Raw genomic sequence first — 23,509 nt, 5'->3', positions numbered from 1 at the left:
CGAAAAGTCCCCAAATTCCCTAAGAATCCTTATTACCTCCGGCATTCCTCCCACTGGGTCCGCCACATACAGCAGCAGGTCGTCCGCATAAAGTGACACCCTATGCTCCTCCCCACCCCGCACCAACCCCCTCCAGTTCCTTGACTCCCTCAGTGCCATAGCCAGGGGTTCAATCGCCAGTGCGAAGAGCAGGGGGGGGACAAGGGACACCCCTGTCTCCTCCCTCGGTGCAACCAAAAGTACTCGGACCTCCTCCTGTTTGTGGCCACACTCGCCATCGGGACCTCATACAACAGCCTAACCCACCTAACAAACCCCTCCCCAAACCCGAACCTCTTCAGCACCTCCCACAGGTACCCCCACTCTACCCTATCGAAGGCGTTCTCAGCGTCCATCGCCACCACTATCCCGCCTCCTCCTCCCTCGCCGGCATCATGATAACGTTCAAAAGCCTCCGCACATTCGCGTTCAACTGTCTCCCCTTCACAAACCCTGTCTGGTCTTCATGGATGATCTGCGGCACATAATCCTCAATTCTCGTGGCTAAGACCTTCGCCAGCACCTTGGCATCTACATTTAGCAAGGAAATCGGTCCGTAAGACCCACATTGCAGGGGATCCTTGTCCCGCTTCAGGATCAAGGAGATCAGTGCCCGGGACATCGTCGGGGGCAAAGCCCCCCCTCCCTTGCCTCATTGAAGGTCCTAACTAACAGCGGGCCCAACAGGTCCGTATATTTTTTATAGAATTCGACCGGGAAACCATCCGGCCCCAGTGCCTTCCCTGCCTGCATGCTTCCTATCCCTTTGATCAGCTCCTCCAGCCCAATCGGGGCCCCCAATACCCCCACCAGTCCCTCTTCCACCTTTGGAAACCTCAATTGGTCCAGGAAGCGGCCCAGCCCTCCCTCCACCCGTGGGGGCTCGGAACAGTACAATTCCTCGTAAAAGTCCCTGAAGACCCCATTGATGCCAACTCCACTCCGCACCACACTCCCTCCCCAGTCCTTAACTCCCCCGATCTCCCTAGCTGCATCCCGCTTCCAAAGCTGATGCGTCAGCATCCGGCTTGCCTTTTCCCCATACTCGTAAATCGCCCCCTGGGCCTTCCTCCACTGCACCTCCGCCTTCCTGGTGGTCACCAGGTCGAATTTGGCCTGGAGGCTACGCCTCTTCCTCAACAATCCTTCCTCGGGCTCCTCCGCATACCTCCTGTCTACCCTCACCATCTCCGGCACCAGCCTCTCCCTCTCCCCCCGATCCTTATGGGCCCCAATGGAGATCAGCTCTCCCCTCACCACCGCCTCCAGTGCCTCCCATACCACCCCCACTCGGACCTCCCCGTTATCATTGGTCTCCAAGTACCTCTCTATACTTCCTCGGACCCGCTCGCTCACCTCCTCGTCCGCCAACAGCCCCACCTCCAAGCGCCACAGCGGCCGCTGGTCCCTCTCCTCTCCCATCTCCAAGTCCACCCAAGGTGGGGCGTGGTCCGAAATGGCTATCGCCGAATACTCCGTGTCCTCTACTCTCGCTATCAGCACCATACTCAAGATAAAAAAGTCGATTCGGGAATAAGCCTTATGGACATGTGAGAAGAATGAAAATTCCCTCGCCCCCGGCCTTGCAAATCTCCAAGGGTCCACCCCTCCCATCTGGTCCATAAACCCCCTCAACACTCTAGCCGCCGCTTCCTACCCGTCCTAGACCTGGAGCGATCCGGTGCTGGATCCAGCACCGTGTTAAAGTCTCCCCCCATTATCAGGCCCCCCACTTCCAAGTCTGGGATCCGACCCAACATACGCCGCATAAAACCCGCATCATCCCAGTTCGGAGCATACACATTGACCAGTACCACCCTCCCTGCAACTTACCACTTACCATTTTGTACCTACCGCCATTATCTGCCACAATGCTCGACGCCTCGAATGAGACCTTCTTTCCCACCAAGATCGCCACCCCTCGATTTTTGGCATCCAGCCCCGAGTGAAACACCTGACCTACCCACCCTTTCCTCAATCTTACCTGGTCTGCCACCTTCAGGTGTGTCTCCTGAAGCATAACCACATCCGCCTTGAACCCCTTCAGGTGCGCGAACACGCGGGCCCGCTTAAGCGGCCCATTCAGTCCCCTTACATTCCAGGTTATCAGCCGGATCAGGGGTATACCCGCCCCCCTCCCCCGCCGACTAGCCATGACCCCTCCGCGGCCAGCCACACGCCCGCGCCCCACACCCGGCCCATTCCCCACAGCGGCATACCCCCGTCTCGACACCCCCCCCCCCCCCCCCACTCGCTCCAGCTCCTACTTGACCATAGCAGCAGCAACCCGATTTCACTCCCCCCCCCCCCCCCCCCATCCTAGCTGATTTACTCCCCCGATTGCACTTCCGCAAGTCAGCTGACTCCTGCTGACCCCGGCAACTCCCGCCTCTCCTTCGACTCCTCCCATTGTGTGGCACACCCTCCCCTCCCATCCCCATCCATAGGCTCTCCCCCTCCCCCTTCCGTTCTAAGCGCGGGAAACAACCCTCGCTTCCCCGCCCCGGCCCCCTCCAGTCTTCAGCGCGGGAAAAGCTTGCGCTTTCCACCTACCAGGCCCCGCCACCTCTGACGCAGCTCCTTTCACAGGCCCGGTCCCCTCACCCCTGACTCGGGCCTCCCCCTCCCCCGCGGGGCCCCATCTCACCGCCATCCTTCCCCCCCTGTTCCGTTTACCTACCCCCCTGCAAGAGCCCCCCCGACCAACCCAACCAAAACAGTGCCCAACCCGCCCCAGCCACCCTCACCGACCCAAAAGAGAAAAACACAGAGAAAAAGAAATCTGGAGCAATACAAAGGCCCCCCCCCCCCCCCCCCCCCGAAACAAAAATAAACAGAGCATATCAACCGCAGTCCCCAATCGCCCATCCCGACCCTCAATCTGTGTCCAACTTCTCGGCCTGAACAAAGGCCCACGCCTCCCCCGGCGACTCAAAATAATGGTGCCGGTCCTTGTAGGCAACCCACAGTTGCGCCGGCTGCAACATGCCAAACTTCACCCCCTTCCTGTGCAGCACCGCCTTCGCTCGATTGTACCCGGCCCTCCTCTTCGCCACCTCCGCACTCCAGTCCTGATATATCCAAACCTCCCCGTTCTCCCACCTGCTGCTCCTCAGTGCTGAATTTGGTGCATTTTGAGTGCTATAGTAAGAGTTTGGTGACCGAGGGAGTTAGGTGAGGAGGGAGTAAGGTGCTCCTTTCATTTTGTTTCCGACATTTCCGCAAAGAGTGAGAAGAGAGCCAGGAGTTTACAGAAAGTGTAGCTGACTGGGAGCAGAGTCGGAGGGCGGAGATCTAGTTAGTCCACAGGGCAGCTATATTCTGTCAGGTAAGAGGGGATGGAGGCTAGGCCAGTTGCATGCTCCTCCTGTAGGATGTGGGTGGTGAGGGATACCACCGGTGTCCCCGCTGACTATACCTGCGGGAAGTGCACCCAACTTCAGCTCCTCAAAGACCGTGTTAGGGAACTGGAGCTGAAGATGGATCAACTTCGGATCATCCGGGAGGCAGAGGGGGTGATTGAGAAGAGTTACAGGGAGGTAACCACACCCAAGGTACAGGACAAGAATAGCTGGGTTACAGTCAGGGGGAAAAAAACAAACAGGCAGACAGTGCAGGGATCCCTCGTGGCCGTTCCCCTTCAAAACAAGTATACCGTTTTGGATGCTGTTGGGGGGGATGACCTACCGGGGGAAGGCCCTAGCGGCCAGGTCTCTGGCACTGAGTCTGGCTCTGGGGCTCAGAAGGGAAGGGGGGAGAATAGAAAAGCAATAGTTGTAGGAGATTCAATGGTTAGGGGAATAGATAGGAGATTCTGTGGTCGCGAGCGAGACTCCCGGAAGGTATGTTGCCTCCCGGGTGCCAGGGCCAGGGATGTCTCGGATCGTGTCTTCAGGATCCTTAAGGGGGAGGGTGAGCAGCCAGAAGTCGTGGTGCACATTGGTACCAACGACATAGGTAGGAAAAGGGGTGTGGAGGTAATAAACAAGTTTAGGGAGTTAGGCTGGAAGTTAAAAGCCAGGACAGACAGAGTTGTCATCTCTGGTTTGTTGCCGGTGCCACGTGATAGCGAGGCTAGGAATAGGGAGAGAGTGCAGCTGAACACGTGGCTACAGAAATGGTGTAGGAGGGAGGGCTTCAGGTATTTGGATAATTGGAGCGCATTTTGGGGAAGGTGGGACCTGTACAAGCAGGACGGGTTGCATCTGAACCAGAGGGACACCAATATCCTGGGAGGGAGGTTTTCTAGTACTCTTCGGGAGGGTTTAAACTAATTTGTCAGGGGAATGGGAACCGGATTTGTAGTCCAGCAACTAAGGTAGCTGATATTCAGGACGCCAAAGCGTGTAATGAGGCAGTGGGGAAGGGAACACTGACAAAGGAGAGTACTTGCAGGCACGGAGATGGGTTGAAGTGTGTATACTTCAACGCAAGAAGCATCAGGAATAAGGTGGGTGAACTTAAGGCATGGATCGGTACTTGGGACTACGATGTGGTGGCCATCACGGAAACTTGGATAGAAGAGGGGCAGAAATGGTTGTTGGAGGTCCCTGGTTATAGATGTTTCAATAAGATTAGGGAGGGTGGTAAAAGAGGTGGGGGGGGGGGGGCATTATTAATTAGAGATAGTATAACAGCTGCAGAAAGGCAGTTCGAGGAGTATCACCCTAATGAGGTAGTATGGGTTGAAGTCAGAAATAGGAAAGGAACAGTCACCTTGTTAGGAGTTTTCTATAGGCCCCCCAATAGTAGCAGAGATGTGGAGGAACAGATTGGGAAACAGATTTTGGAAAGGTGCAGAAGTCACAGGGTAGTAGTCATGGGCGACTTTAACTTCCCAAATATTGAGTGGAAACTCTTTAGATCAAATAGTTTGGATGGGGTGGTGTTTGTGCAGTGTGTCCAGGAAGCTTTTCTAACACAGTATGTAGATTGTCCGACCAGAGGAGGGGCAATATTGGATTTAGTACTTGGTAATGAACCAGGGCAAGTGATAGATTTGTTAGTGGGGGAGCATTTTGGAGATAGTGACCACAATTCTGTGACTTTCACTTTAGTAATGGAGAGGGATAGGTGCGTGCAACAGGGCAAGGTTTACAATTGGGGGAAGGGTAAATACGATGTTGTCAGACAAGAATTGAAGTGCATAAGTTGGGAACATAGGCTGTCGGGGAAGGACACAAGTGAAATGTGGAACTTGTTCAAGGAACAGGTGCTACGTGTCCTTGATATGTATGTCCCTGTCAGGCAGGGAAGAGATGGTCGAGTGAGGGAACCATGGTTGACAAGAGAGGTTGAATGTCTTGTTAAGAGGAAAAAGGAGACTTATGTAAGGCTGAGGAAACAAGGTTCAGACAGGGCATTGGAGGGATACAAGATAGCCAGGAGGGAACTGAAGAAAGGGATTAGGAGAGCTAAGAGAGGGCATAAACAATCTTTGGCGGGTAGGATCAAGGCAAACCCCAAGGCCTTTTACACATATGTGAGAAATATGAGAATGACTAGAGCAAGGGTAGGACCGATCAAGGACAGTAGCGGGAGATTGTGTATTGAGTCTGAAGAGATAGGAGAGGTCTTGAACGAGTACTTTTCTTCTGTATTTACAAATGCGAGGGGCGATATTGTTGGAGAGGACAGTGTGAAACAGATTGGTAAGCTCGAGGAAATACTTGTTAGGAAGGAAGATGTGTTGGGCATTTTGAAAAACTTGAGGATAGACAAGTCCCCCGGGCCTGACGGGATATATCCAAGGATTCTATGGGAAGCAAGAGATGAAATTGCAGAGCCGTTGGCAATGATCTTTTCGTCCTCACTGTCAACAGGGGTGGTACCAGGGGATTGGAGAGTGGCGAATGTCGTGCCCCTGTTCAAAAAAGGGACTAGGGATAACCCTGGGAATTACAGGCCAGTTAGTCTTACTTCGGTGGTAGGCAAAGTAATGGAAAAGGTACTGAAGGATAGGATTTCTGAGCATCTGGAAAGACACTGCTTGATTAGGGATAGTCAGCACGGATTTGTGAGGGGTAGGTCTTGCCTTACAAGTCTTATTGAATTCTTTGAGGAGGTGACCAAGCATGTGGATGAAGGTAAAGCAGTGGATGTAGTGTACATGGATTTTAGTAAGGCATTTGATAAGGTTCCCCATGGTAGGCTTATGCAGAAAGTAAGGAGGCATGGGATAGTGGGAAATTTGGCCAGTTGGATAACAAACTGGCTAACCGATAGAAGTCAGAGAGTGGTGGTGGATGGCAAATATTCAGCCTGGATCCCAGTTCCCAGTGGCGTACCGCAGGGATCAGTTCTGGGTCCTCTGCTGTTTGTGATTTTCATTAATGACTTGGATGAGGGAGTTGAAGGGTGGGTCAGTAAATTTGCAGACGATACGAAGATTGGTGGAGTTGTGGATAGTGAGGAGGGCTGTTGTCGGCTGCAAAGAGACATAGATAGGATGCAGAGCTGGGCTGAGAAGTGGCAGATGGAGTTTAACCCTGAAAAGTGTGAGGTTGTCCATTTTGGAAGGACAAATATGAATGCGGAATACAGGGTTAACGGTAGAGTTCTTGGCAATGTGGAGGAGCAGAGAGATCTTGGGGTCTATGTTCATACATCTTTGAAAGTTGCCACTCAAGTGGCTAGAGCTGTGAAGAAAGCCTATGGTGTGCTCGCGTTCATTAACAGAGGGATTGAATTTAAGAGCCGTGAGGTGATGATGCAGCTGTACAAAACTTTGGTACGGCCACATTTGGAGTACTGTGTACAGTTCTGGTCGCCTCATTTTAGGAAGGATGTGGAAGCTTTGGAAAAGGTGCAAAGAAGATTTACCAGGATGTTGCCTGGAATGGAGAATAGGTCTTACGAGGAAAGGTTGAGGGTGCTAGGCCTTTTCTCATTAGAACGGAGAAGGATGAGGGGCGACTTGATAGAGGTTTATAAGATGATCAGGGGAATAGATAGAGTAGACAGTCAGAGACTTTTTCCCCAGGTGGAACAAACCATTACAAGGGGACATGAATTTAAGGTGGAAGATATAGGAGGGATATCAGAGGTAGGTTCTTTACCCAGAGAGTAGTGGGGGCATGGAATGCACTGCCTGTGGAAGTAGTTGAGTCGGAAACATTAGGGACCTTCAAGCAGCTATTGGATAGGTACATGGATTACGGTAAAATTATATAGTGTAGATTTATTTGTTCTTAAGGGCAGCACGGTAGCATTGTGGATAGCACAATTGCTTCACAGCTCCAGGGTCCCAGGTTCGATTCCGGCTTGGGTCACTCTGTGCAGAGTCTGCACGTCCTCCCCGTGTCTGCGTGGGTTTCCTCCGGGTGCTCCGGTTTCCTCCCACAGTCCAAAGATGTGCAGGTTAGGTGAATTGGCCAATGATAAATTGCCCTTAATGTCCAAAATTGCCCTTGGTGTTGGGTGGAGGTGTTGAGTTTGGGTAGGGTGCTCTTTCCAAGAGCCGGTGCAGACTCAATGGGCCGAATGGCCTCCTTCTGCACTGTAAATTCAGTGATAATCTATGATTAATCTAGGACAAAGGTTCGGCACAACGTCGTGGGCCGAAGGGCCTGTTCTGTGCTGTATTTTCTATGTTCTCCTTCTTGGCCCACCTGAGCACACACTCCCGATCGACGAACCGATGGAACCTCACCAGCACCGCCTGCGGAGGCTCGTTAGCCTTGGGCCTCCTCGCCAGCACTCTATGGGCCCCTGGAAGGACCCCGCTCCCATCAGCGAGTTCAACATGGTGACCACATAGGCCCCCACGTCCAGCCCCTCCGGGAGGCCCAGAATCCGCAGATTCTTCCGCCTCGACCAATTCTCCATCTCCTCGAACTGCTCCTGCCATTTCTTGTGGAGCGCCTTGTGCGCCTCCACCTTTACCGTCAGGCCTAAGATCTCGTCCTCATTGTCAAGAGATCTTTTGTCGAGCCTCGCGGATCGCCACCCCCTGGGCTGTCTGTGTCTTCAGCAGCTTATCAATAGAAGCCTTCATCGGCTCTCGCAGGTCCGTTTTAATCTCTAACGCAGCGCTGGATACCCTCCTGCTGCTCTTCCGCCCACTGCATCCACGCTGCCTGGTCTCCGCCCGCCGCCATTTTGTCCTTCTTTCCTCACACCTTCTTCGGGTCCACCGCCACCTTTTTTGTTGCCCCGCTCCTAGTTGAAGCCATATACTGACGTGGAGCTGTTATAGACTCCTTCCCACACTGGGAAACGTCGAAAAAGTGCCGTTGGGGGCCCTGAAAAGAGCCCAAAAGTCCATCTTTGCGGGAGCCGCCGAATGTGCGACCTAGCTCCGCATAGCTGCAACCGGAAGTCTGACCTGCTCTTGTAGCCACAGTATTTATAAAATTGACCCTGTTCAGTTTCTGATCGACGGTAACGCCCAACATGTTGATAATGGGGGATTCACACATGTTAGTGCCATTGAATGTCAAGGGGAGAAGGTTAGATTCTCTCTTGTTGGAGGTGGTCATTGCCTGGCACTTGTGTGGTGAGAATGTAACTTGCCACTTGTCAGCTCAAGCCTGAATGCTATCCAGGTCTCGGTGCGTTTGGACACGGACTGCTTCAGTATCTGAGGAGTTCTGAATGGTGCTGAACATTGAGTTGGACATTGAGCAATGAACATCCCCACTTCTAACCTTATGATAGAAGGAAGGTTATTAATGAAGCAGCTGAAGATGGTTGCGCCTCGGGCACTGCCCTGAGGTGGTCCTGCTGCTTCACCTCTGGGGGTATTTTCTAGTGATAGAGGGATAGAGGAGCAAATCTGCAGGGAAGTCACAGAGAGCAAATCCCCATTGTGTGGTGATACAGGGAGACTTTCATTACCAAATATCGATTGGAATAACATTGGGGTAAGGGTAAAGGAAAAGGAGGGGAGGAATTTCTGAGATGTGTACAGGAAAAAGCCTTTGAACATTATGCCAAATGGACCAGGTATCTGAGAGTAAATGTGATCGTCAACTCATGAGGTTTAGATTAATAATGGGGAAAGGCAGGTAACAATCTAAAGCAGATGTGAAAAGGGCTAATTTCAAAAGGATGCGAAGCAATCTTGCCATAAAATGGAACAAAAGACTGTCAAGAAAAGCTGTAACGGAACAAAGGGTGATCCTTGAGGAGGAGATGTTTCAGTTACAAGCTAGGTATGTTTCAACAAGAGGAAAGGTGGAGGAGCTAAAGCCAGGACTGCTTGGGTGATGAGGGTGTATATAGACGATGCATGCCAGATTACATTTTCAAGCAAGAATCCGGCCAAATACAATAGATGAAGGGGAAGTGAAGAGGAAGAAAAAACACGGAAAGAGAGAATATGACAAAATAGCAAACAAATAAAATCTTCTCCCAGCATGTAAATAGTAAGTGTGTAGTAAGAGTTGGAGTGGGTCCTTTTCAGGACAATGAAGTTGGTATATGCTTAGAGACATGGGGCAAGGCTAGAATACTTAGTGAGTACCTTGTATCAGTGTTTACTCAGGAAGAGGCTGCATAATATCGATGGAAGTGGAGATGCTGAAGGTTAATGGATGGGGTGAAAATTAATAGGCAGGATATACTGAAAAGCTGGCTATACTTTGAGTAGATGAGTCACCTGATCTAGCTTGCAGCCCAGGCTGCTAAAGGAGTAGGGTGGGGACAGCAGAATATTCCTTAGGATTGGAGAGAGGCAAATGTGACAGCCTTATTCATGAAATGGTGTCAGGACAGTCTGAGTAGCTACAGACTGGTCAGTTTAACAACAGTGTTGGGTGAGGTTTTGGAAACAATAGACAAGGGAATAAAAAATCATCGGAGTGTTGGAGAGCTTTAGGTTAGCGAAGGTGAGCCAGCACAGATTTGTAAAAGGCTGATCGTACTTGACTAATCAAATTCCTACGGCGCTGAGGACCCGGGTTCGAATCCTGGCTCTGGGTCACTGTCCGTGTGGAGTTTGCACATTCTCCCCGTGTCTGCGCGGGTTTCGCCCCCACAACCCAAAGATGTGCAGGCTAGGTGCATTGGCCACGCTAAATTGCCCCTTAATTGGAAAAATAAATAAATAATTGGGCACTCTAAATTTATTAAATAAATAAATAAAAATTTAGATGAGAATTAAATGAATGTTGTCTATATGAATTTGAAGAAATTCTTTGACAAAGTACCATATAAAAAGCTGGTTAACAAAACTCGGGCTTCTGGATAGGAGGAGGGTCAGATTTTTTTTCTGAATGCAAATTCCCCAGTGGTAGTCTTCTCGTAGGTGATTAGCCGCCATCACGTCTGTCGGTAAGGTGCAGCATTGCTGATGTCTCTCCACAAGAGGGTTTGTATGGAGGTTGGCTGCATAAGTGCCCTGACCTGAACCTATCGCTGTGGCAGTTCAAAGACAGCCATTCGACAGATGGGGTTTGTCACAAGGAACTTGTTAGTGACTTCCCGCGTATCCCATTCCTCAATCAAATGATGTTTGCTGGTAGACCTTGCTCAGGAACGGTGCCCCACATGGGGCGCTGAGATGGAAGGTGGGCATTAGGTAGGTTGAACAGGTCATCATGGACGGGTGGTTTTTGATAGTCGGCAGATGTGTGACGGACTGATGGTTACAAACAGGAGGCCAGGGGAGGGGAGAATTCCAGTTATTATACGCATTATTACATTCAGTTGAATGTCAAAAAGATATGTGTGTGATGACTGGTACACCGTACTCTGCTGCAGTACTCTGTATTGGGCAAGTACAGAGGTCCGCAGTGCTGTGGTAGCAGCAGAACCCCACGTAGATCCAGCAAATTTAGTTAGTAGATTGTTTCTGGTTTTTAACTGTACTGCTGTTTGCTTCGAACATTCCCGAAAGGAGAGTCGGAGTAGAATCACTCCCAATTATCTTGAGTTGGGATCATGCTTGGGCTCTGGTCATCCATGTCGACAGGCAGGTTTTCTTTCTGGGAATGGCCTTGTGGCGGTGGAGTACACAGGAAATGGTTTGAGAGAGATTTAACATGGGTTGTCATATCTGCAGTCATTTCTCAACTTTGTAACACCTTTGTTAAAGATCTGGTCCAGAGCACAGAAGGATGGGGCTTGGGTGGCACAACAGATGTCACCTGCTTAGATGAACTTGTGGGATGTGTTTTTTGACAGATCATTTGTATATACGTTGAACAGGATTGGGTGTGGTGGGGGGTGGGGGTCATCTCCATGCACTTCTCCCTTACCCAAGGTAGACTCTGAATCATCTATTGCAAAGGAGAGTGTCGACTCTATGCTCCTTGCTAGGATATTCATCCTGGTCCTGTTCAGGTGTAGACTGTCTGGCTTGTACAGGTTCCACCTTCCCCACAACCAGTCCCAATGCCTCAGAAATCTGCCACCCTCCCTCCTACACTGGCTTTCAGCCACATGTTCAGTCGCTCTATTCTCCTGTTTCTATATTCGCTTGCACATGGGACTGGGAGTAATCATGAGATTTCTGCTTTAGAGGTCCTGTTTTTCAATCTCCTTCCTAGCTCCCTAAAGTCTACTTTCAGGACCACATCCCGCTTCCTACCTAAGTCATTGGTATCAATGGCTCTGACACCAGGGAGGGAAATTACCACCCTGGAGTCAGGTCCATGGCCACAGAAGCACCTGTCTGTTCCCTTAAACGACAGATCCCCAATCACTACTGCTCTTCCAAGCTTCTTTCTCTCCTCCTACAGCAGAGCTGCCGGTGATGCCACAAACCTGGCTCTGATTGCACTCCTCCGAGGAGCCAACGCCCACCCGGTGTCCGAAGCATAAAACCGATTGGTGAGCAGGACCCAGGGGACTCCTGTGCTAATTGCCACTTTTCTTGGAATACCTGGTGGTTATCCATTCCCTTTCTACCTCCAGGCTCACAAGCTGTGGCGTGACCATCTCTCTCAATACGTTATTCATGTAGGTCTCAGCCTCACGGATGCGATACAGTGACGCTAGCCGCCGCTTGAGCGCCAAAGTCTACAGCACATGTGGTCGTTTTGGATACCAGTAGCATCCCACGTATTACAAAGCACATGGCAGAGCTGTCTTGCCATGGCTTCAATTTACCGCCCTTACGTTAACTTTAATTTATTTTGGCTTACATGTGCAGCTTTATTTTCCTTGGCCTCAACTTAACTTTATTTCCCCATTGCTTATGTCTCTTTCTTAAATGTAAGTAGCCCTTTCTCTTAAAAAGAATGTGTTTTTCTAATTCTCAGCAGCTGGATGACTCTCCCTAACAGCAGTTTCTCACCAGCCAATGAACTTGCGTTTCTTTTGTGATGTTAGGTGCAAGGTGCCACTGAGAGCCTGGCTTGATGTCCTCCTTTTGCCTTCTAGGTGCTGCTCACTGCCTGTCCCAGGGTCTCCTGCAACACTCCCCTCCAGATGCTACCTGTCCCAGGGTCCTCCACCAACACTCCCGTCTAGGTGCTGCTCACTGCCTGTCCCAGGGTCTCCTGCTCACACTCCCCTCCAGATGCTGCCTGTACAAGGGTCCTCCACTAACACTCCCGTCCAGGTGCTGCTCACTGCTTGTCCCAGGGTCTCCTGCTCACACTCCCCTCCAGATGTTGCCTGTACAAGGGTCCTCCACCAACACTCTCCTCTAGATGCTGCTCACTGCCTGTCCCAGGGTCTCCTGCTCACACTCCCCTCCAGATGCTGCCTGTACAAGGGTCCTCCACTAACACTCCCGTCTAGGTGCTGCTGATTGCCTGTCCCAGGGTTGTCCTCTTAACACACTCCTCTAGGTCCTGCTCGCTGCCTGTCCCAGGGGGTCTTCTGCTGGCACTCCCTTCTAGGTGCCGCCTGCCCCAGGATCCTCCTCTCACACTCACCTCGAGGAGAAGCTGGGACTGTTCTCCTTGGAGCCATAGAGTCATACAGCACAGGTCAGGCCCCTTTTGCCCATCCTGTCTGCGCTGGCCATCAAGCACCTATCAATTCGAATCACATTTCTAGGAGTTAGTCCGCAGCCAAGAAACCTCCGGGGATTTGATGGAGGGAAATAAAATTAAGGGTTTGGGCAAAATAAATAGAAACTGTTTCCAATAGTCGAAGAATCGATGATCAAAGGGCCCAGATTTAAGTTGATTGACAAACGAAACCAGAGGCAACACAAAGAAAAACTTTTCGTTGAAAGGAGTTAGGATTTGGAATGCACTCCCTCCCTGATATTGTGGTGGATCCAGATTCAAATGAGCATTCCAGAGGAAATTGGATAAATACTGGAGGAAGGGAGCACAGGGAAAGAACAGATGTTGGGGGTGGTGGTAGCACTGACAGGATTTCTATTTGAAAGAACTGGGGCAGATTTCTTTTTTAAATTTAGAGTATCCAATTATTTTCTTTTTCCAATTAAGGGGCAATTTAGCGTGGCCAATCCACCTAACCTGCACATCTTTTGGGATGTGGGGGTGAGACCCACGCAGACATGGGGATAGTGACCCAGGGCCGGGATCAAACCTGGGACCTCGGCGTCGTGAAGCAGCAGTGCTAACCACTGCACCACCGTGCCGCTCCAACTGGTGCAGATTTGATGAGCAGAATGGGCTCCTGCTGTCCTGTGCCATTATATTCTATATTACCCAAAGCGTTTTGCGAACGTACTGTGCAAGTATCTGTTGAGGGGTAAAGAGCTGGGGGCGAGGGAGGAATAAGGAACATGGAATGAGGAGAAACACCAGAATCCGTGTTTTCCCCACCTAGCCCTGACTGAACCATCAATGTTAAATCTGAGCGATGCTCTTCAATCGCTATCTCAGTTCTCGGTGAGGGATGGTACTTAATTTGGGGGAAGTGCCAGTAGAAACTGTACCCCAGTAAGTCAGTGTGTGTGGAACTTGTACCCCAGTGAGAGTCAGTGTGTGTGGAACCTGTACCCCAGTGAGAGTCAGTGTGTGTGGAACCTGTACCCCAGTGAGAGTCAGTGTGTGTGGAACCCGTACCCCAGTGAGAGTCAGTGTGTGGGGAATCTGTACCCCAGTGAGAGTCAGTGTGTGTGGAACTCGTACCCCAATGAGAGTCAGTGTGTGTCGAACCCGTACCACAGTGAGAGTCAGTGTGTGTGGAACCTGTACCCCAGTGAGAGTCAGTGTGTGTGGAACCTTTACCCCAGTGAGAGTCAGTGTGTGTGGGACCCGTACCCCAGTGAGAGTCAGTGTGTGTGGAACTTGTACCCCAGTGAGAGTAAGTGTGTGTGGAACTTGTACCCCAGTGAGAGTCAGTGTGTGTGGAACCCGTACCCCAGTGAGAGTCAGTGTGTGGGGAATCTGTACCCCAGTGAGAGTCAGTGTGTGTGGAACCCGTACCCCAATGAGAGTCAGTGTGTGTCGAACCCATACCACAGTGAGAGTCAGTGTGTGGGGAATCTGTACCCCAGTGAGAGTCAGTGTGTGTGGAACCTGTACCCCAGTGAGAGTCAGTGTGTGTGGAACCTTTACCCCAGTGAGAGTCAGTGTGTGTGGGACCCGTACCCCAGTGAGAGTCAGTGTGTGTGGAACTTGTACCCCAGTGAGAGTAAGTGTGTGTGTGGAACTTGTACCCCAGTGAGAGTCAGTGTGTGTGGAACCTGTACCCCAGTGAGAGTCAGTGTGTGTGGAACCTGTACCCCAGTGAGAGTCAGTGTGTGTGGAACCCGTACCCCAGTGAGAGTCAGTGTGTGGGGAATCTGTACCCCAGTGAGAGTCAGTGTGTGTGGAACTCGTACCCCAATGAGAGTCAGTGTGTGTCGAACCCGTACCACAGTGAGAGTCAGTGTGTGTGGAACCTGTACCCCAGTGAGAGTCAGTGTGTGTGGAACCTTTACCCCAGTGAGAGTCAGTGTGTGTGGGACCCGTACCCCAGTGAGAGTCAGTGTGTGTGGAACTTGTACCCCAGTGAGAGTAAGTGTGTGTGGAACTTGTACCCCAGTGAGAGTCAGTGTGTGTGGAACCCGTACCCCAGTGAGAGTCAGTGTGTGGGGAATCTGTACCCCAGTGAGAGTCAGTGTGTGTGGAACCCGTACCCCAATGAGAGTCAGTGTGTGTCGAACCCATACCACAGTGAGAGTCAGTGTGTGGGGAATCTGTACCCCAGTGAGAGTCAGTGTGTGTGGAACCTGTACCCCAGTGAGAGTCAGTGTGTGTGGAACCTTTACCCCAGTGAGAGTCAGTGTGTGTGGGACCCGTACCCCAGTGAGAGTCAGTGTGTGTGGAACTTGTACCCCAGTGAGAGTAAGTGTGTGTGTGGAACTTGTACCCCAGTGAGAGTCAGTGTGTGGGGAATCTGTACCCCAGTGAGAGTCCGTGTGTGTGGAACCTGTACCCCAGTGAGAGTCAGTGTGTGTGGAACCCGTATCCCAGTGAGAGTCAGTGTGTGTGGAACCCGTACCCCAATGAGAGTCGGTGTGTGTGGAACCCGTACCCCAGTGAGAGTCGGTGTGTGGGGAATCTGTACCCCAGTGAGAGTCAGTGTGTGTGGAACCTGTACCCCAGTGAGAGTCAGTGTGTGTGGAACCTGTACCCCAGTGAGAGTCAGTGTGTGTGGAACCTGTACCCCAGTGAGAGTCAGTGTGCGGGGAACCCTTACCCCAGTGAGAGTCAGTGTGTGTGGAACTTGTACCCCAGTGAGAGTCAGTGTGTGTGGAACCTGTACCCCAGTGAGGGTCAGTGGGTGTGGAACCCATACCCCAGTGAGAGTCAGTGTGTCTGGAACCCGTACCCCAGTGAGGGTCAGTGTGTGTGGAACCCGTACCCCAGTGAGAGTCAGTGTGTGTGACCCGTACCCCAGTGAGAGTCAGTGTGTGTGGAACCCGTACCCCAGTGAGAGTCAGTGTGTGTGGAACCCGTACCCCAGTGAGAGTCAGTGTGTGTGGAACCCGTACCCCAGTGAGAGTCAGTGTGAGTGGAACCCATACCCCAGTGAGGGTCAGTGGGTGTGGAACCCATACCCCAGTGTGGGTCAGTGGGTGTGGAACCCTACTCTGTGACAGTGACAGTAAGAGAATGAGATTTATCTGGATGCCAGCACTTGTCATGAACATGAGGAAGGTTGATGTTCGGAGTTGAATTGGTTTCGGCCAAGGTAATATTCTGAGAGGTCTGTGGGATTTGATGGTTATGTGGTCAGTGTTTGAATCTTGGTTTCTTGCTGTAGGGAACAGCCGATTTTCAGCGCACGGGCCCACGTTTTCCAGATTGATCCGGCAACCAAACGAAATTGGATCCCGGCGAGCAAGCATGCTGTTACCGTCTCCTTCTTCTATGACAGCACGCGCAACGTTTACAGGATCATTAGCGTCGGCGGAACCAAGGTATTAGGAACTGAGATGCGCCAAGAACTGAAACTCACCCCAAATAGGGGCAATAAACATCCCTGAAGCTTCCTGTCCACCCTGCAATCAGATGTCTTCTGAAATACAATCGCTCCACACCCACGCCACCATCGCTCCACACCCACGTCACCATCGCTCCACACCCACGCCACCATCGCTCCACATCCACGTCACCATCGCTCCACATCCACGTCACCATCGCTCCACACCCACGTCACCATCGCTCCACACCCACGTCACCATCGCTCCACACCCACACCACCATCGCTCCACACCCACGCCACCATCACTCCACATCCACTCCACCATCGCTCCACACCCACGTCACCATCGCTCCACACCCACGCCATAATCGCACCACACCCACGCCACCATCGCTCCACATCCACGCCACCATCGCTCCACACCCACGCCATAATCGCACCACACCCACGCCATAATCGCACCACACCCACGCCACCATCGCTCCACATCCACGCCACCATCGCTCCACACCCACACCACCATCGCTCCACACCCATGCCATAATCGCACCACACCCACGCCACCATCGCTCCACACCCACGTCACCATCGCTCCACACCCACGCCACCATCGCTCCACACCCACGCCACCATCACTCCACACCCACGCCACCATCGCTCCACACCCACGTCACCATCGCTCCACACCCACGCCACCATCGCTCCACATCCACGCCACAATCGCTCCACACCCACGCCATAATCGCTCCACACCCACGTCACCATCGCTCCACACCCACGCCACCATCGCTCCACATCCACGCCACAATCGCTCCACACCCACGCCATAATCGCTCCACACCCACGTCACCATCGCTCCACACCCACACCACCATCGCACCACACCCACGCCATAATCGCACCACACCCACGCCACCATCGCTCCACACCCACGCCACCATCGCTCCACACCCACGCCACCATCGCTCCACACCCACGCCACCATCGCTCCACACCCACGCCACCATCGCTCCACACCCACGCCACCATCGCTCCACACCCACGCCACCATCGCTCCACACCCACGCCACCATCGCTCCACACCCACGCCACCATCGCTCCACACCCACGCCACCATCGCTCCACACCCACGCCACCATCGCTCCACACCCACGCCACATTCGCTCCACACCCACGCCACATTCGCTCCACACCCACGCCACCATCGCTCCATAGCCACGCCACCATCGCTCCACACCCACGCCACCATCGCTCCACACCCACGCCACCATCGCTCCACACCCACGCCACAATCGTTCCACACCCACGCCACAATCGTTCCACACCCACGCCACCATCGTTCCACATCCACGTCACCATTGCTCCACACCCACGCCACAATCGTTCCACACCCACGCCACCATCGCTCCACACCCACCCCACCATCGTTCCACATCCACGTCACAATTGCTCCACACCCACGCCACAATCGTTCCACACCCACACCACAATCGTTCCGTGGGAGTGGAGTGATTGCGCAGTGGGTGTGGAGCGAGTGCGCAGTGGGTGTGGAGCGAGTGCGCAGTGGGTGTGGAGTGATTGCGCAGTGGGTGTGGAGCGAGTGCGCAGTGGGTGTGGAGCGAGTGCACAGTGGGTGTGGAGCGAGAGCGCAGTGGGTGTGGAGCGAGTGCGCAGTGGGTGTGGAGCGAGCGCGCAGTGGGTGTGGAGCGAGTGCACAGTGGGTGTGGAGCGAGTGCACAGTGGGTGTGGAGCGAGTGCACAGTGGGTGTGGAACGAGTGCGCAGTGGGTGTGGAGCGAGTGCGCAGTGGGTGTGGAGCGATGGTCGCTTGGATGTGGAGCGATGGTGGTGTGGATGTGAATGACACCACAATCGCTCCACTCCCACACCTATTCGCTCCACATTCATGCCACAATCACAATGGGCAGCACAGTGGTTAGCACTGTTGTTTCACAGCGCCAGGGTCCCGAGTTCGATTCCAACTTGAGTCACTGTCTGTGCGGAGTCTGCTCATTCTCCCCGTGTCTGTGTGGGTTTCCTCCGTGTGCTCCGGTATCCTTCCACAAGTCCCGAAAGATGCGCTTGTTCGGTTATTTGGGCATTATGAATTCTCCTTCTGTGTACCCGAACAGGCGCCGGAATCTGGCGACTAGGGGATTTTCACAGTGACTTCATTGCAGTATTAATGTTAACCTACTTGTGACACCGCATCCACGCCACTATCACTTCACATCCACACCACAATCGCTCCACATCCATGCCAGAGTCGCTCCACATCCAAAGAAATGCTCCGCATCCACAAGCTACAATCGCTCCAAATCCACACCACAATTGCTCCAAATCCACATGACAATCGCTCCACATTCGCACCAAATCCACACCACAATCACTCCACATTTGCTCCACACCACACCACAATCGCTCCTCATCCACACCACAATCGCTCTGCTTCCACACCACAATCGCTCCGCATCCACACCGCAATCACTCCGCATCCACACCACAATCGCTCCGCATCCACACCACAATCGCTCCGCATCCACACCACAATCGCTCCGCATCCACACCACAATCGCTCTGCATCCACACCACAATCGCTCCGCATCCACACCACAATCGCTCCGCATCCACACCACAATCGCTCCGCATCCACACCGCAATCGCTCCGCATCCACACCGCAATCGCTCCGCATTCACACCACAATCGCTCCGCATCCACACCACAATCGCACCGCATCCACACCACAATCGCTCTGCTTCCACACCGCAATCGCTCCGCATCCACACCGCAATCGCTCCGCATTCACACCACAATCGCTCCGCATCCACACCACAATCGCACCGCATCCACACCACAATCGCTCTGCTTCCACACCACAATCGCTCCGCATCCACACCACAATCGCTCCGCATCCACATCACAATCGCACCGCAGCCACACCTCAATCGCACCGCATCCACACGAGTATTGGTTCATAATCACACCATGTCCACATCGTGATCACACCACATTCGCTCTTCATCCACTCCACCATCACTCCCTGTCTGAACTTCAGCAGGATGATCTGGATTAATCTGGAATTCAGTTGCTGCAATCCTTAATTAATGAATTATTTTGATTTCAGGCAATTATCAACAGCACCATCACCCCCAATATGTCATTCACCAAAACATCGCAGAAATTCGGTCAATGGGCTGATAGCCGAGCCAACACTGTTTATGGCCTGGGCTTCAACTCAGAACAGCAGCTTTCACAGGTATGTGGCACGGGCAGCCCCCAGTTATAACACTGTGGCTATTGTAACCAAGAACCTGGGCCCAGGGCCCAGAGCGGTATTCCCCCTAGGGAGAGAGAACAGCAGCAGCTTGTATTCCAAGAGTAAATTTACAGAACAAAACATCCCAGACTGAAGGTCACCACATCAGGAGACTGATAACGTTTCCCTATTAGAACTGCTTTTAACTTTTAGCATAGGAGTTTCAGGCTGGAGGGAGCAAGATAACCAAAGGTTGATTCAGCTGAGAACAGAGGAAGGGAACTGGCAATAATTGGGCTTTGAATGTGTGTAAGATGCAGGGCGCCCTGAGATAACCAAGATCAGGGGCCTGTGGGCAAGGAGAGTGTGGGCAAGGAGAGTGTTGCTGGTGCATTGATGTGAAATTTGGACAGGTGAACAGGGATCTGAGCAGAGTGGGATTTGGGCTGGAGAGCAGGAACTTGGGAGATGAGAGGAGATAACTGTAAAACACCTGGAGTGACAAGAGAGAGAACCTGTGATATCACAGTTACAACACTACAGATTATTGGAGGCACCAAACATTCCACAGCTTCAAGGTTTTGAACGGAATGAGTTAGCAGATTGCGTGTCTCCGTGTCAAGCGGTCTCTTGCATTTTTATCAACCCTTTCATGTCCTCAGCACATCCTCAATGCCAATGATTTTTTTTTTTTTAACTGCTGTAGCTGGTGGGGATCCAGAAAAAGGCAGCGGAATCATAACATTAGAACCAGGCATTCCAGGAGTGAAATGACTTTGATGTTTCTGTTCTGTTAAAGTTTGCAGAAAGGTTCCAAGAGGTTAAGGAAGCTGCACGATTAACGAGAGAGAAATCCCAGGATAAGACTGAATTAACGAATCCAGCACTGGATATTTCTGCCCCACAGGTAAAGAAGTTCCACTATCCCCATCATAAAGATTTATCCATACTGTAAATCACACTCCTGGTGTGTGCCGATCCCATTCCCGGTGTGTGCCGATCCCATTCCCGGTGTGTGCCGATCCCACTCCCGGTGTGTGTCGATCCCACTCCCGGTGTGTGTCGATCCCACTCCCGGTGTGTGTCAATCCCACTCCCGGTGTGTGTCGATCCCACTCCCGGTGTGTGTCGATCCCACTCCCAGTGTGTGTCGATCCCACTCCCGGTGTGTGTCGATCCCACTCCCGGTGTGTGTCGATCCCACTCCCGGTGTGTGTCAATCCCACTCCCGGTGTATGCCGATCCCAATCCCGGTGTGTGTCCATCCCACTCCCGGTGTGTGTCGATCCCACTCCCAGTGTGTGTCGATCCCACTCCCGGTGTGTGTCGATCCCACTCCCGGTGTGTGTCGATCCCACTCCCGGTGTGTGTCAATCCCACTCCCGGTGTATGCCGATCCCAATCCCGGTGTGTGTCCATCCCACTCCCGGTGTGTGTCAATCCCACTCTCGGTGTGAGTCGATCCCACTCCCGGCGTGTGTCAATCCCACTCCCGGCGTGTGTCCATCCCACTCTCGGTGTGTGCCGATCCCATTCCCGGTGTGTGCCGATCCCATTCCCGGTGTGTGCCGATCCCGATCCCGGTGTGTGTCCATCCCACTCTCGGTGTGTGTCCATCCCACTCTCGGTGTGTGTCGATCCCACTCCCGGTGTGTGTCGATCCCACTCCCGGCGTGTGTCGATCCCACTCCCGGCGTGTGTCGATCCCACTCCCGGCGTGTGTCGATCCCACTCCCGGCGTGTGTCGATCTCACTCCCGGCGTGTGTCGATCCCACTCCCGGTGTGTGTCGATCCCACTCCCGGTGTGTGTCGATCCCACTCGGTGTGTGTCGATCCCACTCCAGGTGTATGCCTATCCCAATCCTGGTGTGTGTCAATCCCATTCCCGGTATATGCCGATCCCACTCGCGGTGGGTGTCGATCCCACTCCCGGTGTATGTCAATCCCATTCCCGGTATATGCCGATCCCACTCGCGGTGGGTGTCGATCCCACTCCCGGTGTATGTCAATCCCATTCCCGACGTGCGTGTCGATCCAAGTCCTGGCGTGCATGTCGATTGCATTCCCACATACATGTCGATCCTGCTCCTGACATGGGGGTAGATGTTTCTCCCGGCGTGCGTGTCAATCCCACTCCCGGCGTGCGTGCCGCTCCCGCTCCCGATGTGCATGCCGTTCCTGCTCCCGATATGCGTGTCGATCCCGCTCCCTACATGCGTGTCGATCCCGCTCCCTACATGCGTGACGATTCTGCTCCCGGTGTGAATGCCGATCTCACTCTCGCCGTGAGTGCTGATCTCGCTCCCGGCGTGCCCACCGATCCCACTCCCAGCGTGCGTGCTGATCCTGCTCCCAGCGTGCGTGCCGATCACACTCCCTGAGTGTGTAATGATTCTTTTCTCCCTCATATTAACAGATGGGTCCTGAGCTCTCGTGGGTGAGTATTACATCAGTACAAATTGTCTCTTTACTTTGTATCTAGCCTGTGTTGTACCTGCCCTCTGAGACCTCAGTTAGATACAGAGTAAAGCTCCCTCTACACTGTCCCCATCAAACACTCCCAGGACAGGTACAGCACGGGGTTATATACAGAGTAATGCTCCCTCTACACTGTCCCCATCAAACATTCCCAGGACAGGTACAGCATGGGGTTAGATACAGAGTAAAGCTCCCTCTACACTGCCTCCATCAAACACTCCCAGGACAGGTGCAGCACGGGGTTAGATACAGGGTAAACTCCCTCTACACTGTCCCCATCAAACACTCCCAGGACAGGTGCAGCACGGGGTTAGATACAGAGTAAAGCTCCCTCTACACTGTCCCCATCAAACACTCCCAGGACAGGTACAGCATGGGGTTAGATACAGAGTAAAGCTCCCTCTCCACTGTCCCCATCAAACACTCCCAGGACAGGTGCAGCACGGGGTTAGATACAGAGTAAAGCCTGGTGTTATGAAGCCTGCAATCATGTGCAAATCACAACTTCTACATCAGTGGTGATTTCTAACCAAACATCAACCCAGTTTCAGCAGCAGGCCATCATGTTTTTGTTCAGATCCCAGCCAGTATCCAAATCTCAATTAGAGAAAACTGGCTGGAGCCACTGTGGAAGGGATGAGCCAAGTGTGACCGAATGCCAGTGACCAAACTCAAACTGAGGTCAAGCAGGACGACTGCTTGTCAGGTGCTGGGATTCTAGAGCCTGGCATGGATTAGGATTGCCAGGTCAGTCTGCGATTGCTCCAGTTACTGTGCCTTTGAAATGACGAAACAAGTGGACAGAAGCTGCTGCTGAAGCTGGAGATTTAATGGGTCAGCGACTCATTCACGTGAATCAGCTGCTGCAACAATCCTCAGTCCCACTATTAATTCATTTTACTGCAGTCAGCTATATAGGACAGGACCCAAAAATAATCTGATCCTTTACCTTAGAGAGTGAGCAGAATGGAATGCAATCACTTCCACTGGAATCCTGAGACAGGTAATGCAGAGCATTGGGAATCCTCATTAGATACAGAGTAAAGTTCCTCTACACTGTCCCCATCAAACACTCCCAGTACAGGTACAGCACAGGGGTAGATACAGAGTAAAGCTCCTTCAACACTGTCCCCATCAAACACTCTCAGGACAGGTACAGCACAGGATTAGATACAGAGTAAAGCTCCCCCTACACTGTCCCCATCAAACATTCCGAGGCCAGGCATGATAGTGATCACAATGTTAGTTATGATCAGAGTTTGAGAGTTTTTCTATCTGTGGTCAGTTTCATTAACCAGGTTGTGAATAACTGGGCATTAACGAACATGTGGCAATGATAAATTTTTTCAGAAGTCTGTGTGTCCCATTATATTTCCCAGTGAGATAATGTGATCATATTAATGCTGAGCTCAGAGCAGGAACAGATAATCCTGACTGGAGTAATCCTC

The 23,509-nt window shown here is 52.4% G+C and overlaps 1 protein-coding gene across 3 annotated transcripts in view; it reads left to right on the top strand.

Moving 5' to 3' along the window:
- Nucleotides 1-23,509, top strand: part of LOC140395065 (homer protein homolog 3-like) — a 92,923-nt gene that overhangs the window by 34,386 nt on the left and 35,028 nt on the right. For 2 of the 3 annotated variants that reach the window (XM_072482427.1, XM_072482424.1), the window contains exons 2-5: nt 16,165-16,321; nt 19,451-19,582; nt 20,382-20,489; nt 22,000-22,020. In XM_072482427.1, coding sequence (XP_072338528.1) covers nt 16,165-16,321; nt 19,451-19,582; nt 20,382-20,489; nt 22,000-22,020 — 418 coding nt within the window. The remainder of the gene's footprint in view (nt 1-16,164; nt 16,322-19,450; nt 19,583-20,381; nt 20,490-21,999; nt 22,021-23,509) is intronic. The other variant, XM_072482426.1, reaches the window with a different exon arrangement.

This window comes from Scyliorhinus torazame, chromosome 18 (assembly GCF_047496885.1).
Source record: "Scyliorhinus torazame isolate Kashiwa2021f chromosome 18, sScyTor2.1, whole genome shotgun sequence".
Classification (NCBI taxonomy): Eukaryota; Metazoa; Chordata; class Chondrichthyes; order Carcharhiniformes; family Scyliorhinidae; genus Scyliorhinus; species Scyliorhinus torazame.
Note: the sequence above shows the minus strand (reverse complement) of the source record. Positions and strands in the feature narration are given on the sequence as shown.